The sequence below is a fragment of the Myxine glutinosa genome, chromosome 1, assembly GCF_964187855.1.
Source record: "Myxine glutinosa chromosome 1, kmMyxGlut1.1, whole genome shotgun sequence".
In the NCBI taxonomy this organism is placed as follows: Eukaryota; Metazoa; Chordata; class Myxini; order Myxiniformes; family Myxinidae; genus Myxine; species Myxine glutinosa.
The window spans coordinates 226,296,581-226,314,103 of NC_136261.1; the positions used below are offsets into that span (position 1 = coordinate 226,296,581).

The window sequence follows — 17,523 nt, forward strand, 5'->3', positions numbered from 1 at the left end:
CAAGGAATCTTCCCATTCTTGGGATCTTGGCATATCGATTGGGTTTAAGGGGGTTGTTGAATCATTTATTTGTTCTTATTGCTTTGTGTAATCCATACCTGTGACCATTTTTTTTTTTTTTTTTGATATACAGGTTCGAGGCTCGTGAAAGAGCCAACATTAATCACATAAAAAGTCAAACCGACACAAAAAACACAAAATAAGGGGAGCGGTAGACAAGATGGGGAGAGAGGGGGAAGGACACAAACACAACATTTGAGAGCAGGGACATCGAGAGAACTGTGGGAGGGAGAGGGCTTGAGGGGAGGTGGGAGAGGTATAAAACATATGGACACTGCAAGGACTTCCAGGAAAGAAGTTGGAATTTCGAAAAGGTGTATCTGGGGTGAATTAGCGGGGGGTAGAAAAGATCAAGGTTTTGGATGGGGAAAGATAAGAGATGGTGGTGAACAGCTGTTTTAAAGACCTGGAGGGAGGAGTGGGATTGAAGGGAGTGGGGGAGTTTGTTCCAGAGGTGGGAAAAAAGGGGAATGAAAGAGTGAAGGTGAGCAGAGAGCCTAGATTTTGGCAGTTTAACCATAAGAGGGTTGCTGGCAGATCTTGTGCGACCTGTAGGAATATTTGGGGGACAGAGCACAGAGAGAGCTGGGGGAGCAAGGCCGGAGAGGAGTCGGTAGAAGACAAAGACCACCAACCTGCCTGCGGTGAGTGAGTGAAAGTTTATTATATTAAATTATATTAAATATATATTAAATTATATTTAAAATTATATTAAATTATATTAAATATAATTGTTTATTATATTAAATATACCTGGTCTCAGGGTGAATTTGCTTGTCCTGGCTGCTTTGTTTGATGGTTTAGGCTAGTTGCAGTGTAGTTGGAGCGGAGATCAAACCACTTTAGACCACGCTCTGAACCTCACTGTTGCTTGGCCAAATAAATAAGAGGCATGTGTGTCTATTAGTGTGGCACCCAATTAATTTTTTGCTGCCATGAGTTGTTTTACGTGGCAGACATGCCTGGTAACTTGTTCGGGGCTGTGGACTTAGCTGGTGGTTGCGGTCGTTTTGACACGACCCGCGGACTCAAACCGGGCAACTGGAATGGACCCGCGGCTGTCAATGGGGATTGGATAATGTCAGATAGGTCAATGGAGATAAAATGAGAACCCTCCAATAGCTAGACAACAATAGTTGTTGATTGGGAACAATAATAACAGCAACAGGACAAAGATTCAGGAATTCCTCAGGGCAGTTACCAAGGCGCAACTATCTTCAGATGCTTCAACAATGACATTGTCTCCATCATAAATACAGATGTTGGGCTGTTTTACTGATGATCTTACATCGTTGAAGAGCATTCACAATACTTCCAATTAGAAAGCACCTCATTCACGCTCAGGAGAAAACCCCAATAACATATGTGCTTTGGTTAACAAATGCCAGGTAATGGCTATCTCTAACAAGAGAGATCCCAAATGTTTAACGCATAGTTTTCAATCACCATCTTAAATTCCTCCAATGTTACCAGATCTTTGTTACATTTGACCAGAAACAAATGGATGAGTAGAGTCAACCTGGTGGACCTAAAGTCGCATCCTGTTGAATCTTCAGCCTATGGAGTTCCGTGCGGTCACAAGCTGAAAAAAATGACTCCATTCTGACCCGACTCGAGTCTCTGACTTGAGTATTTCAGGCCTGATATATGATCCCAATTCCTACCCCAGGTGTGTCAGTGTGCAGATAACATTCAGCATTGTGGGGCACCGTGTAATTTTGAAGAGATACCAACAATACTAAGATTTTTCTTCACTTAATTTTCACTTTGAAGCCAAAACGATTCTATAGTAACAAGTATATCATGCAATTTTTGGGGGGAAAAGTAACAATCAGCTTTAAGTTAACACTTCAAACAAATGTGGTGCGAAGCAGCCACATGTCATGAATGATAATTCTCTCCTGAATTCAAATAATGTGTCTGTATAATATCTGGAACTGATATTACTGGCTTCAATCATAGCATGAAAGGGAAGGGTTAGATGAACATAAAATGAGGATTGAACGGCAAACAAACATACCAAAGGCGAGTCGTCGTATACAATAACTCCATCTCGCACTCCTGGCTGGAGGGTAAGGGACTGAACAGTTGTGTCTCTTGATTTCAGGTAATGAGGTAAAAGGGTGGGAATGAGAAGATTGTGGGGAGCAGAGAGGGTGGAGAGAAAGGCTGAGCTGGATATTGACAAAGAGAATTAAAGAAATAAACTTGTTCCCATCCCCATTTCCTTTTTTCCATTTAATTTTCTCTCCATTCTTATCACTCAAATTTAGCTATAGGTTTTGCCACTTTGTGTATATGCACTGACCAATAACAAATAATCAAACTCAACATTTCAATGAACAGCATTTGAAAGTTAGGAATAAAATACGAATTCATCCTATTTCAAGATATCTCGACACACATTTTAAAACAGCAAACCATCTAACTTAAGGCAAATTATAATAGTCAACACTTCAACAGTCAAATTCATTGGAAATTCAGTAATGATAAAGAATATTTCCGGTCTGAAGGCCAAGTGTGCAATGAGAAATCCAACAAGAACATCAACATGAATACCATGATCTTTCCTGGGAAAACTACATTTCCAAGCTGGCCTCCAAAGCCAGTCCGACTGGGAATCCTCTGTCATGCAAAGTCCTTCCTTGGCACTACTAAGTTCCTCACCACATACAAAGCTTTCATCTGCAGCTTGATGGAGTGCTGCTCTCCCCTCTGGGCTGGTGCACCTGCCTCACACCGAGCTCGGCTTCACGCTGTATAAACCAAAGCTTTCAGAATCGTTGGTATCTTCTGTGATGAAGCTTATTCTGAGGGCCTTTCATTCGCTCACCGCAGGCGGGTTGATGGTCTTTCTGTCTTCTACCGATTCCTCTCCGGCCTTTTCTTCTCCCCGGCCTAGCCCCCCTAGCTCTGTCTGTGGTCTGTCCCCCAAATATTCCTTCAGGACGCACAAGATCTGCCAGCAACCCTCTTTGGTGAAACTGTCAAAATCAAGACTCTCTGCTCACCTTCACTCTTTCATTCCTCTTTTCTCCCTCTGGAACAAACTCCCACACTCTCTTCAATCCCACTCCTCCCTCCAGGTCTTTAAAACAGCTGTTCACTACCATCTCTTGTCTTCCCCCATCCAAAACCTTAATCTTTTCTACCCCGTTCATCCACTTCAAATCCACCTTTATCAAATTCCGTTTTCTTTCCTAAAAGTCCTCGTTGTGTCCCATCTCATTTATCCCGTGTAACCCGCCCCAGCCCTATCCCTTCCACAGATCTCCCGATGTCCCTTTTCCCTACTGTTGCAGTGCTTCCCTCTCTCCTCCCCCCCCCCCCCCCCCTCTGGTCTCCCACTTCCTATTGTGGAAGTGTAAATTTATGAAGCAAGTAATTTCTATGAGCCACAAACTGCTTTCCTAGTGTGCAAGTGTTTTTGTGGTTTCCATGCAGAATCTGGGATTTCCTACAGTTGACAAGTTATCTCCAACACACTGACCAAATTCGTTCTGCATTCCATGCATTCCATGCAGAATCTGGGATTTCCTACAGTTGGCAAGTTATCTCCAACACACTGACCAAATTCGTTGCTCGAGAAAAGTAAAAATTCTTAGTGGAGGCAATGGTAGATCACATATTGTCATGACAAAATCATTTTTATGACTGAGGGTAATATTATTACAAATAGGGTTTTTGGAAATAAGGTAACGTTAGATCGAGTATGTCTTATTGAGTTATATAAGCAAATTGAAGCAAAAGATATTGCCTTCTTGGTAAATAATTAAATAATACAATCTAGCACCATGTCTGACCAGCTGCCTGGAGTAATTAGCATCCACGGAATTGCTCTACAAATCCCTTGGTGTCTATAAAACTAGTAAATAATCGACTCAGTACAAAGTCCAAGATAAACATTGTATTGATAAGTAAATGCAAAATACTTGGTAATTATTTTGCAGAGTCGAACAATCGGAGTGGATGAATCGCTCTTCGCTGACCGTTGTTAAGATGGGCTCAGCGCACTCTTTTTCACTTGTAGTTTATTTAATAGATAGTTTTATGGAATTGTCAGCGTTCTCAGTGGAATCTTTCAAAAGAACGATAATTAAACACTGAATCAAAATAGCTTATTAGTATTTGATGAAGGTTAGTCGAAAATATAAAAATCCTATAGAAAATCCATGTTGGCTAACTCTCTCTGGCTCTCTGGTATGGGTTCATACCTCTTACTTATGAGGAAATGATGAGTTTGCAGATTGGAAAAGGATGTGATTGTCATAGCTACTGAGTGACCTTTTTGATTAAATAAGGACTTTCTTATTGTATGCCTGTTTGTATATTTTCTAAATATTAAATTATAAATGTCCCTGCAATATAAAACATTGCTGCAAAGTTATAGTAACGTTGACGCAACGTTGTGATTGATGGGGTCTTGGCGCCGAGAAGTCTCAACCGAACACATTCTTCTCATTAAAGGATTTGTAAATGCAGATCTGCTCCCAGCGGGGAGCACTCCCATCTCAAGATTTCACTCGACCAATCACATTGTATCCCCCGATCCTTGCTCCCTCCCACCCAAACTTTGCCCAACCAATCCTACTGCTCTCCTCCCCTCTCTTCGCTCCTCCCCCCTCCACTTGCTCCTCCCACTTGAAATTGTATAAGAATCAGAACGGATGTCCACTTAACAGGATTAGCACTGGAATTGTATGATGTTGGTGTGTTGTGACTTTAGGATTTTCACTAGGTTTGTAATACTGCACTTAGGATGTTTTACTTGGCTGGTCGATTCTGTATGTTTACACTGTATGTTAACTGTATTCTATGCATGCTGGTGTTTGGTATGACATTTATTTGTGCATCCCTACTGTACTAGGATTTCACTAAGGGACCTTCTGTGATGTTGACTGTATACTGTGCATGCTACTGTATCCTTATGATGTTTTCTTTGTGCATCTCTACTGTACCAGGATTTCACTTGGGACCTTCTGTGAATCTTGCAATGTAATTTGTGAATTGTGATATGGTTTGATAAAGGTTATTGTTTCTTGCTGTGTATTTCCTTGTAGACAGAAAGTGTTGTCCTCCTCGGGAATTAAAATATGTGACTCTCTTCTGACATTGGATTTTTGGTTCAGCTATTACATACTACTGTAGGAAAATATCCCTAACACTATATTATATGTTTCATATGCGTTTCTGTTTCTGGTTTAACATGTTTTATATGTTAGCTCTTACACGAGCCTAGACTTTGTATACACAAAAAAAAACATGCTAATTATTCCCGCAGGACGAGAGCCCGCTAACACTTACCGGTGCAGTTGCACATACTCTCGTGGATGGTTGAGCAAGTGCAGGAATCGGTCAACTACTTTGTTCTTTCCAACACCCTGTTGTTAAGGAATAAATGTTCACAATACTGAACCGACAATTCTTGTCAAATCATACCATCCTTAAGATCAAGCAGATTAGAAGTCAATCAATCAACTCTTTTTTTTCCATGACCAGTAATTTAAGCAAAACTGAACTCAACCATAGATGACAACATTAAAAGAATGGTGATGCATTTTTGTAAAATACATTAATAATATGCACGAATATGGAATTGTAACTCGAGATTAAATGAAGAACTGGCGGATATACTCGTCAAGAACGGGAGATGAAATAGAACGGCATTTGATAGGATGGGAGTACAACGCAACAATGATGACGACAACAACTCTGACAGTTGTGCTTAAAGCGCCCCCAACTGCAATGCAATGACATCATGCGGCGTAGCAAACACTTTGAAAAAATTATACTTTCTACTGGGCTGAACAGAATAAAAGCTGCAAGTAGATTAAGATGCTGTCAGCAGAATAACAAGACATAGTTAATTATACCTACGAATGTTTGTGACAATGCATGAAGCAGTGAGAGAGGATAGAAATTGTGAGACAAAGTGACAGGCACAGTATTATTTATATAGATACTAGGAAGCCAGTGGGCACCAGGCCCAAATTTGTGGTGTTATTTGTAGCTATAATTATGGTACCAAACTGTACAGGCCTATTCATTTTCCCTATTCACAGGCATTCACCCTATTCATTTTGCTATGTTTATTCTTATTCTTCCGCCACAGCAGCCATTTTGTTTTTTACCCCCCTTTAAAATTCAGTTTCTATGCAACCGTTGGTCTAATTGAAACAAAATGTTCACCATGGGAGTGTGTCCTCCTGTATAATTTTTAATGAAAATTATGACATCATATGTCACGTGGTTCGGGCGCCATCTTGGAAAAAACTTTTTTTTAAATTGCACCTCTGTATCTCCAAAACCACTATATGGGAAAAAATTGAAACACTCTCCATGCAGAATAACATATATTAACAATTATGTCATTGGTGCCTTCACAATTCAACAAGTACAACTTTTGATCGGATCAGGATGAAATTTTTATGGCATAGCCCGTAGGGCAATGACGTCTAGAACAGCGTTTGTCTGTCCGTATGTGCCCACAAACGTACACCAATCAGAGCTGAGGATCTGGTCACATGACAGGGGGACAGCATTTAGTAACCATTACAGTTGCATATTTTACTAAAAGGAAATATAATAACCTTCCGTGGAACATTTTGGGGTCACAGTGGGTGTCAAAAGGCAGGTAAGAGGTTTCAGATATTCCTCAATATTTATTTTTTATTTGAAAGGTTGTAGTAATTATGAGAGCATTAAAGGTTGTTTTTCTTTGTTTGGAATAAATTTCTCCCAGTATCATAATACTAACCCAGATTCACACACAGATCTTCAGTCAGATGGCTGCTACATCTCACAATTTCCTTGTGTGACAAGGAATGCTTCCCGAGTGGAATTCAGGATAGCCTAGCCTACAGGTATGCACATTAGCCTGTGAACTATCTAGCCTGGGTTTGAATATCAGCCCAGATATAAAATGTCATCCTGGTGCTTCACATGCAGGGCGAAGCATCAATTAAATGTGTGCAGCATCCATCTCGAGGACGTTAAGCCGATTGACTCGTCTGCCAGCACTGGTTATTTGTGGATATTAAATATCCCACAATGTATTTTGCGAAGAAAAAGTGAGTTATTGCCAGTACCCTGAACATATTCCAAATTCCTGCACCTTCAATCGAGTATCCTGTGTCAGAGTGGTGACCCGTCGAGGATTGGCGAAAGCAGGAAAATGGTTCTCGAATTATCGTAGCATGCCCCAAGGCTCGAGAAAGAGTATGGACCTCAAATTCTCAGTTTAATTATTATTGGCATTGACTTTTGGTTACGGAATATCATAGTCTGTGACTGCACATAGTGTAACCAGTGTAATGCTATTTAAATTCATGTAACTAATCATTTTGGAGTTTATTACTTTACATCTGTCGATGAAAAATGCCCCATTAGGCAAGAACTACAATTGCAGTCAATGCATTTTTGTGGATATAAGCATAATAAAAATATAATTACCTCTGCCACCAAAGGTGTATGGAGGTTATGTTTTCACCCCTGTCTGTCTGTCTGTTTATCTGTTTGTGAACAAGATATCTCAAAAGGTTGTGGATGGATTCGGATGAGATGTGGTGGAGAGGTAGTGTATGTGATAAGAATGAAAGATTTTGGTGAAGATATGTATCCGATATTTTTGAAAGAAATTCTTGAAAGAATGATTGATCTCAAGTGATTCTTCACCATTGAGAGATAGGGCAAAAAACAATACATAGCATGATAACTCAAAACGTTGTGCACGGATGTGGATGAAACTTTCTTGGACAAGTTGGGTGTGTGACAAGGAAGAATTGATTCAGTTTTGGTGAAGATTTGAATGCAGATCTGGATCACATAATTTTTTAAGTGGCTCTTCAACATTGAGTGCTATATATTGGTCCAAAACCGATATATAGCATGATATCTCAAAAGGTTGTGGACAACGTATGCCACAATGAGGTGCACGAGTTGGTTAGGAGACAAGAACAAGCCGATTAGATTTTGGTTCAGGTCCGAATCCAGATGTGGCCTCTCAGTGGGATACAAAACGTAAACTGTTCAGCCTGGTGGAGGAATGCTCTCTACCAAGTGCCTTTCTATTTTGTCTTTTGTTTTACTCTACTTTAACCCCTTTCATGCAGATTAACAAAACTGTTTAATGCAGCTTTGTGTAAAACTTTACAAATTTCCACATGATCAAGCTGAAAAATCAATCCCATGCATTTGTTTCTTACAACTCCTGCAGTTTATTTATTTAACTAAAACCATTATTTTGCCTACAAAAAACATAATGCACTTCATCTTCATTGAGCAGAAGTACTTAAAGGACAAAAAAGCAGATTATAACAGGTGTGCATGTTTATTAAAATAATATACGGTATAATGCCAGGTACTCAAGGCCAAATAAAATCTCAAACGATTTACAAAAATTGGGCAAGGAAAGATCAAATGTAAACTGTGTAAAACAACAACAACAACAACAACAACAACAACAACAGGCATTTTAAGGCCATTTCCCCTGCAAGAGCGGAGGTTAGTAAACCTGTGTAAACCTGTGGAAAACCTGTGTAAACAGTAAACCGCAGAAACCGCGGAAGTAAAGTAAAGTAAGTAAAGTTTACCACGGAAGTAAACCGCTGTGTGTAAACAGTAAACCTGTGTAAAACTACAAACCTGATTTCCCACCAGAAGCAAATGTTCTCCAAGCATGAAGTCCTTCAACATTTCTTCCATGACTTTTAGGTGCTGCATCAGAAAAGGAAACAAAAAACAAGCAAATAAATAAATTGCACCCAGTTAAGGAACTGCATGTACAACATTTATTAGCCCGCTCCCCACGCAGTGGGAGATGGGGTTTTGCAATCACTTCTGTATGTGTTTGTGTGTGTCTGTCTGCGCCGTAACGTTTTTTTTACCATTTGAGCCTTTGTTATCAAATTTTCAACAAAGCTTTATTGTAAGAATATGGAGAAGACAAATTAATAAACGGTCAAAAGGTCAAAAGTCAACAACACATAAAATCATCAATTTTAGACCTGAAATTTTAAGAATCTGCATATTGGTCCACTGAATTGGTTCAACAATCAAAAGCTAGAAGCCAATTGTTTTTTTCGATCAAAAGGTTAAAGATTGCATAAAACCGTCAATTTTCGTCCGATTGACCTGATTTCAACAAAATTTGCATATTGCATCACTGAATTGGTTAACCAAAATCACAATTGATTTTGCCGTTTTGACATGTCAATGGTTTCTATGACAACGGGCTTGTTTTTTTTTTGTTTTAGCTGTTTCACTCATGTTTAGCATATGGAAGAAGAAAGAATCTGAATGCAAAGCGGACGAGGACAAGCTTTGCATTTTCAGATGCTTTCTAGTTTCCGTTGGTATGCTTTCTGTGAATTAAAGTCTGTGTGTGTCCCTCCCTTTCAGCAGACGTCAAATTGCACTTCAACTTGTGTAAACCGCTGTGGGTGCTTAGGCCAGAATGGTGGCAGCTTCATCAAAACCGCTGCCATGGATGAAGCTGGTTGAGTGACCAGGAAAATCACGGCTGCTTGGTCGCTCCCGGCAACTGGTTGAATGCTTGTAATTAATTGTCTGGCCATTTGGATCATGCCAGGGTCACCAATTTAGTGTGTGGTGAAAGATGTCGGAAACGTTCGGAATCCAAGTCCATTATTTTATTCAGTCATGTGCTGCATATAGACCACAATACGTCCGTATTTAACTGTGTTTCGTGCAACATTACTGGGGGCAACTTTATTCTTGATCAATAATTCCAAAAATATTATAAGCATTCAGAAAATGTGTGTCCCCAATCCTCAAAATTGCTCATAAAAGCATGAAAATCGAATAATTTCGGTAAATAATGTCACATTTAATTTTGCTGACCAGTCGATGCACAGGATGAAATAGGCCAATCAGCGTTACCGTATTTGACGCTCAGTGAAATTGATGACGTGGTTTCCCAGAATAATCCAATCACGGTCGCCGTGCCATTGCACTGCGAAACAAAGATGGCCCACGGAATGCAGTTCTACGGCGGATCGTACATTTTCTTCAAAATTTTGCGTTATGCACGTAGATTCTACAACAAAAAGTAACTTAATCGTGTTCAATAATGAATCGTGGAAACGATTTGTCGATTTCGCTAGCAAATGGGTGAATTACGACTGCAAAGAGAGTGATATAGTTACCGAGATTGCAACAAAGCTTGGTATTGATTTTCACGATACTGCTACATGCATTGCGGCACAATCCTCGCCGCCGAGTAACATTGGCTACCACTACAATTGCGACAAGCGCTTCTGTGACATCGGTAAAATCAGAAGAAAAGAGAAGTTATTTGCAAAGAAACCTACTTCTCAAGGACAAGGTATGTGTAAACTCATGCACCATGCATTGAGAATGACTTTAAAATTAACTTATGTAACGTTAGATTGGACATGTGAATGATGATGATGATTTGGTGGAAGGCTAAGTTGGTGACTTTGTATCATGTTCAACTTGCTGTAGTAGCACAATTTTACTGTAATTTTGGAATCATGGTTATTCAGGGAATTATAAATGTCAATGATTTGATATTAAACTTAAAGCCATTATTGGAGGGGGCGGACATAGACTACAGGAACTTTTGCAAATTTGTTAACTGGGGATCAGCGAAGCAGGTGCAAACAACAGCTTTCCATGTGTGTTTCCTTCAAATTCACCTCATATCTCTTTGTAGCCTCTATAGTGAGGCTATATATACTTTTATGATATTGTAAGTATAAATTTCACGGAAAAAAGTGAGGAAATATTCGCTTGGTTACAAAGAAATCCTACGTAAACAAACATGGAAATACTGTTGTTTTAACCGGCATCGCTGGTCCCTCTCTCACAAATGCGCAAAAATTACTTATGTCCGCCCCTCCTATAGCATGCTGGCTTGTATTGTAAGCAAAGGAGAGAATGAAAAGATTTGTTGGGAGATATGACACAACACAAAGTCCAGTTCATCTAATTTCATCCAGTTTTCCAGAAAGTTATGGAAAATGTTGACTTTCTAAATGCCTGTCTAATGAAAGGCATTTATACTATATTCTGGCTACAAAAGAGATGTTTGGAGATAAAATTTTACAACACAATATCTATTATCTAATATTGTAATGTTACATTTTAAATAAATAAGCAATCTAATTGCATTCTCTTTGGTTGTCTTTGCATCTTCTATCATTTCATCAATGCAAATACAGGAACAGACATGAACGTACTGGATAACCAACCAAGTGACTTACACTGACTTCTGACTTTTATTATTTAAAGTTTAATAACATTACATGGGTAGATCAGATTGGACTCACAGATACAGCGCAGTGTGTAGTATTATGGAAGACATTTTTCAGCATATTTATTGCAAATATTACCATGTTATTTTGATGTAGGTATCAACTATAAGTTTATTTTTCATTAATACTCTTAATATTATTATTATTATTATTATAAATGCACGTTATTAATTTATGAAGCCCAACAGATAATAACATGTTCACTGAACAATCTGATTAAAAAGCCAGGAAGCCATCATACACTTCATGTACCATTTGTTAATATGCATTTTCATCAACTGCTCATTATAAATTTCTGAGCACCCCTTGTGCGTGGGGACATGGATATTCTTAATTAGTGACACATTTCCAAAAACCCTTTAAAGTTTTAAGTTGCCCCCATCGTTGTTGCACGAAAATTGAAAATAAAGCGCATATATACTGCATGCCCTATGGCCTAATATGAAGAAAGACGAAGAAAGTATTTTTGTTTTTAAATTCATGGCGTTATTCATGTAGAAAGAGCACATCATCTTTACTTTCCTGTCCTAAATTTATCCAGTCATTAAGGCTATGCTGATTTACTTAATCATAAAACCCTTAACTTCAGTCTATGACGCAAGACTTTCCCCTCTCCAGATTATTTATTTTTCCGTTCAGGGGATGTTGGTGGAGCTTCCCTTTATAGGCAGCATTTTAATTCCCATCTCAACATGTCAAGATTCCAGGAGGAAATAATCAAGTCAACCAGAAAGTGAGAGCTGGGACCACATGCAGACCAAGTGTAGACAGCCACATTGTGAACTAGTTGGGTTTTTATCAAAAATCTTGGAGCAAAATGGGAAAAGTGCTCCTTAGTAGGGAGAAATTACTGTTGTAAACAATGTCTACACATTTTAACCGTATTAAACATTGTGCAGACCAATTCAGGTGAAACACAGAGTTTTTCATGTGGAGACAAAATGCTCTCCCCGAAGCAGCACGCTTGCATTTTTCCGATATTTTATCAATGCATAACCACATTCACCCTTCGCTATCCAATGCTTTACAATTTGGTCCAAGAAATGCTGCATGCAGAAGTACCTTATGGATACGAGAAACAAATATGGTTCTATGGATAAAATTAACTTCTACATACATTTTAAGATCTGGAGACTCTCACCCATTCAACATAAAATAAAGCCACATTTAATCCATTCTTCATGCTCTTCTACATTCCAACAATTATCTCACGAATTCAAAGCATTAGTTAAGAAAAACGTTGTTATAAGAATTGTTGTAAGATTGTTGAGTAATCTCAGTCATTTGCTATACTGGGGGTTTACAGCTTTGAATTTTACAGACACGACAAGGACATGTCGAGTCAGAATACATTTTAGATAAATACGAGAGCATAATACATTTTAAAAATTCCCTTACCTTCTATGATTCGCTGTTTACTTCTCAGCTTTTTGATTCGACCAAGCCAAGACCATTTGTTCTACCAAATTAATTTTCCCCTTTCTACTGTCATGTATTGTTGCTCCTCTATCCTCGGTTCTTCGTCAGCTCTTCCACGAGCATAGATATCCGTATCAAAAAAGCAGACATGACTTGTGACAGGTGAAAATGCTCCATACAGAGTTGATGACAACAAAGTGGACAAAAATCTTGCAAACTCACCTGGGGATTATCATAGAAGAGTGTGTCTGGAACTTTGCTTTTTATGTCCGAGTCACGAACAGGAAAAGACACAGACCCGATCTTCAGAACTCCGTCGTTCACCTCGCCTACGTAATGGTATAGCACAAGATTAAGGAGATAAATTAGAAGTGGAAGTAAAACAATAAAATAATTAATGACCGACAATAAAGCAGAAAATAGATTTACTATGCAGATGTAAAAAGGGCTGAAAGGTAAAATAAAGAGCTAGACTACCCCCAAGTGGTAGGGGTATTGGAATGCAATTTTCAAAGCAGTGAGGACACAATTTGGAGATACTGAAAACAAGCTATAGTACAATTAAAGGATTAATAAATATGCAATATTGCCAGCCCATTGATGGTCTATAAACCTTGGCTATAAGTGGGACTGTTTGTGGTGGTTGGTGCGTGTATATGTGGCACATATACAATATACATGTCATTGCAAAGAGACTGGCAATATGAAAGAGTGGCAAAACTCAAACCATGATTATCACACGGTAATGCATAGACCCACACATCACTTCATCTCTATCTTTAGTTTGACCCTCTTCTGCTGCCACAATCCCACAGTCGTCCAATGCTTTGTCCAGAGCAGCCCGTGCAGGGCTTGGCAGGAACCTAGAGAGAGGTCAAGATGTGGTAAGAGATCAAGGTTTGGTAAATTTGAAAGAAACAAAATAAAGCCTTGCAATTAGAGAAAACCTGGAGAGGTTGGAGACTGATGAGTTAAAAACAAACGAAATGGAAGCATAAAATGAAAGGAAGTAGAAGGGAAACAATTTGAATATGCTGTAGATGAGAAAGGTGCAAACAAAATTCAGTCTGTAAGGGAAGACATCTTAATGTGACCACATGAAATCCATCGTTAAAAGACATGGAGACATTATTTAAGAATGGTTGGTTGGTTGAAGAGAGGGTTAAAAGGATGAAAATAAATCAATCAAACTAGATTGCTATTTTACAAACTACACCAAAAAGAAAAGCATATATTACAATTTTATACGGCAATGACAAAGTTGTAATTTTGTTGTTCAAGTGCCACTACCAAACATTCCTAAACTATGAAATTAAAATCCTCAAACCATTAAACTCTATGACCATTTTTGAGACCAAAAGGTGGAAATGTAAGAATTTGTACAAGTATGGTGAAAACAAAGGGTAGGTTGGAGTGTGATAAATTTTCAAGTAAGAGTAGGTGAGTGAAGGATATCAAGAAGTGCCCAAGAAGAGAGAGCTTCCATGAGAGCTGAACAGAATATGAAAGCTCCACACCTGGAAAGGCAAGCTCTTTGCACCAGTGCATGCAAGCTGTCCCCATAGCACGCAAGTCGTCGTGCTAGACGCACCAGTTGCCGAGTGGAAAGCAAACCGGCAAGTGATTGGGTCTGAAATGGCACAGATCAGGAACCGCTATACAGCACGGTAATAACCAAGACTCAAAGCACCATACTTCAAACCTAAAATATAAATCAAACAGCTGAGAAATAATCTATTAGCTGGTATATATTTGACCTTCGTGACGTTTAGGGTTATCTACATAAAATGTATGTAAAAATGTGAAATATTTGATGCTTCCATCCCTTCGTCCATATGCCTATGAATCCAATCCCTACCAATAAATCTGCTCCTATCTACTCGCGATCTCCATTTTTTTTTTTATCATGCTTCAAATGTTTATATCGTTGGTTATCTCCATTTGTGGGTTTCAGGAGGTGGAACAGAGTCCTTCCAGGACCAAAAGTATCCACCTCCTCTTTGGTAAGGGATCACGGTTCATGGGCCAAGCTGTTCACCTTTTTCAGTTTTGTTCTAAGGGCTCTTTTCAGGATTGTCACCGAACCCCGGATTGCCTCCAGTTGTAGTTAATTTGTGGTAATATTCGCGGGGATGGTTTTTTAAATCTCAGTGAGGTTCTTCTTCCTCATTCCTGTTGCTCTAATTATCACTGGTACAATTTTGATGCTCTTCTGCTTCCAAGATCTCTTGACGCCATTTTCTTGATTTCTGCGTTTTTTTAGGCCAAAATCGTTGGGTACTGATATCTCAGTCATCAATGCTGCCTTTTCCTTTTTAGTCCTGAGTAAAATGTCTGGATGCAATGCTTTGTTTTCTATGTTCACGCTCGATGGAATCATCAGGTCGTACGTGAGCATGACGTCCGCATTTTCAATGATTGCTCTTGGTTTGTGTTTCCACAAGTTTTCCGGAACTGAGATGTTAAAATTTTTGCAGATATGCCAATAAAATGCTTTGCATACTTTGTTGTGCCGTTTTGTGTGTAAAGTTGTTCTGATAATAGTTTGTTGCATCCCTAGAGCGTGTGTGTGTGTGTGTGTGTGTGTGTGTGTGTATATGTGTATGTGTGTGTGTGTGTGTGTGTGTGTGTGTGTGTGTGTGTGTGTGTGTGTGTGTGTGTGTGTGCGCGTGCGCGAGTGCACATGCATATCGATATACTCCATTGTCGCCGGAATAGAGGTCGAATTCAACAGGAATCTTTTGGTCACATGCAATTCCATTTTTATCGTTAACCTACAAAATTAAAGAAACAGTTCATGAGCAGATAAAATTGAATAAAAACATCATTTAGTTACCTGGAAGTTTTTAATAGGTTGCGCCGATCTTTTGTTTCTTGGCCTCTTTATTCTTACATTTTTGTGTCTTGACATGACCGATTAATACGTGTTTTGTCACAACAACCACACTTTCACTAAATCTCTTTGAAGAGGATGTTGATGCAAATGAAGTATCGTTTTTGCAATTTTTTTTTACATGTGATGGATTATATATTGATAAATGACAATGTGATGCAACAATGAGGGATATTTTTTCAAATTAAAGCGCTGGAAATGAAAATCACTGCAAATAGGGGTATATCCAATTCCAAATGTCGGAAATAAGGAAATAATTCAAATGATGGCCTGCTTTCTATTCCTATCTGATCACAAAGATAAGGATGCTCAAAAATGGCATAGAGTGTTGATTAGCCCTTAATCTCCCAATGGCCTTGTAAAGTGACACTGAAGTTTTGGGCATTAGCTCTTCTTCAGCAGAGAAAAAGAATGAAACCGGGATATGCAGGGTGAAACCTCGAAGGACCAGCAATCAGGGATCAAGGATCAATGAGTGTATTAAAAAAAATATGTGGAGTTGAGGGTCAAAGGGAGGTAAGTCATTAATGAAGGGTGAGAGGAATTGAAAGAATGGGGGTGTCGCACAGGGCAGAGGGGTGGGGCATGGATGAAGATGTTAGTGTGTGTGTGTGTGTGTGTGTGTATGTATGTATGTATGTATGTATGTATGTATGTATGTATGTATGTATGTATGTGTATATATATATATATATATATATACATACACACACACACACACACACACACACACACACACACACACACACACACACACACACACACACACACACACACACACACACACACACACACACACACACACAGTCCTCCCAGGGTTCAAGGTATCCATCTCCGGTTTAGTAAGACATCATGATTCATGGACAAAGCTGTATGCGCAATTGATCTTCATAATGTCAAGGGCTATCGATAAAATGTATGTACAAATGTGAAATTTTCGATGCTTTCACCACTTTGTCCATATTGAACGGGTAGATCTTCATTGAAAGGCGATGTGCACTTAGCACATTTATCTCTGCAAAATTCCATTTGAATCTTCACCAATTTAATTTCTGCCAATTTTTTGTCGTTCAGTCACTGGAACAATTTCAGATCATGGTATTGGCCGATTAAATAAAACCTGGGTGAGGAGTCATAGTTCCATTTTTAGGATTTTTTCATATATGTAGTCGAGTCTCGTAGAAAAGCTAGTACAGCGAACGGACAAAAACGGGATGCAAAACACAAATGCATGGGGTGGACAAAATGGATACAGAAAGAAACTCTGAGGAGGGAAAACTGCAAAATTGGAAGGAAGAGGGACTTGGGTGGGGTTAAGGAGGGTAGAAAAGATCATGTTTTTAGATTAGGGACTATCTGACATGGTGGTGAACAGCTGTCTTGAAGACCTGGAGAGAAGAGTGAGATTGAGGAGAATGTAGAAGGTGATTCCACAAGTCAGAAAAATAGGACCAAATGAGTGGAGGTGAGCAATGATCCTGGATATAGGTAGTTTCACGAGAAGTGACGGTTTTTGTGACGGTTGACGGTTTTTCGAAGCTGTTCCACGATCTTCACGCACGCTCGAAGTTAAGTAATTGTCACATTTGTATTTTTGTCGAAACTGTATTTATCTTACGTGTGTGTACCTTTTGCGTGTCCCTCGGAAGATTTATCGGTGTTAATCTTTCATACCTGTAAAAAAATAGTCGAGTATTTCGTGCCACGCGGCCTAGTTGTTGAAGCTTCCGCCCTTGAGGCCTGGTTCTCTCCGGGCATCCAAAGCGGTTATTTTTTCATTCGTGTGTTTGTCAAATTTCAACTCGTTATTTTATCGTCCATGCGTTATTGTTTGATTATAGTTAGTTTTGGTTT

At 39.1% G+C, this 17,523-nt stretch overlaps 1 protein-coding gene across 2 annotated transcripts in view; it reads right to left on the minus strand.

Annotated features, from left to right (window-relative positions):
* VWA8 (von Willebrand factor A domain containing 8) overlaps positions 1-17,523 on the minus strand; it is a 189,884-nt gene that overhangs the window by 92,874 nt on the left and 79,487 nt on the right. For both annotated transcript variants that reach the window (XM_078784476.1, XM_078784480.1), the window contains 6 exons: positions 14,294-14,406; positions 13,536-13,639; positions 12,999-13,105; positions 8,704-8,775; positions 5,365-5,441; positions 2,081-2,156 (listed from right to left, as the gene is read on the minus strand). In XM_078784476.1, the coding sequence (XP_078640602.1) occupies positions 2,081-2,156; positions 5,365-5,441; positions 8,704-8,775; positions 12,999-13,105; positions 13,536-13,639; positions 14,294-14,406 (549 nt within the window). The remainder of the gene's footprint in view (positions 1-2,080; positions 2,157-5,364; positions 5,442-8,703; positions 8,776-12,998; positions 13,106-13,535; positions 13,640-14,293; positions 14,407-17,523) is intronic.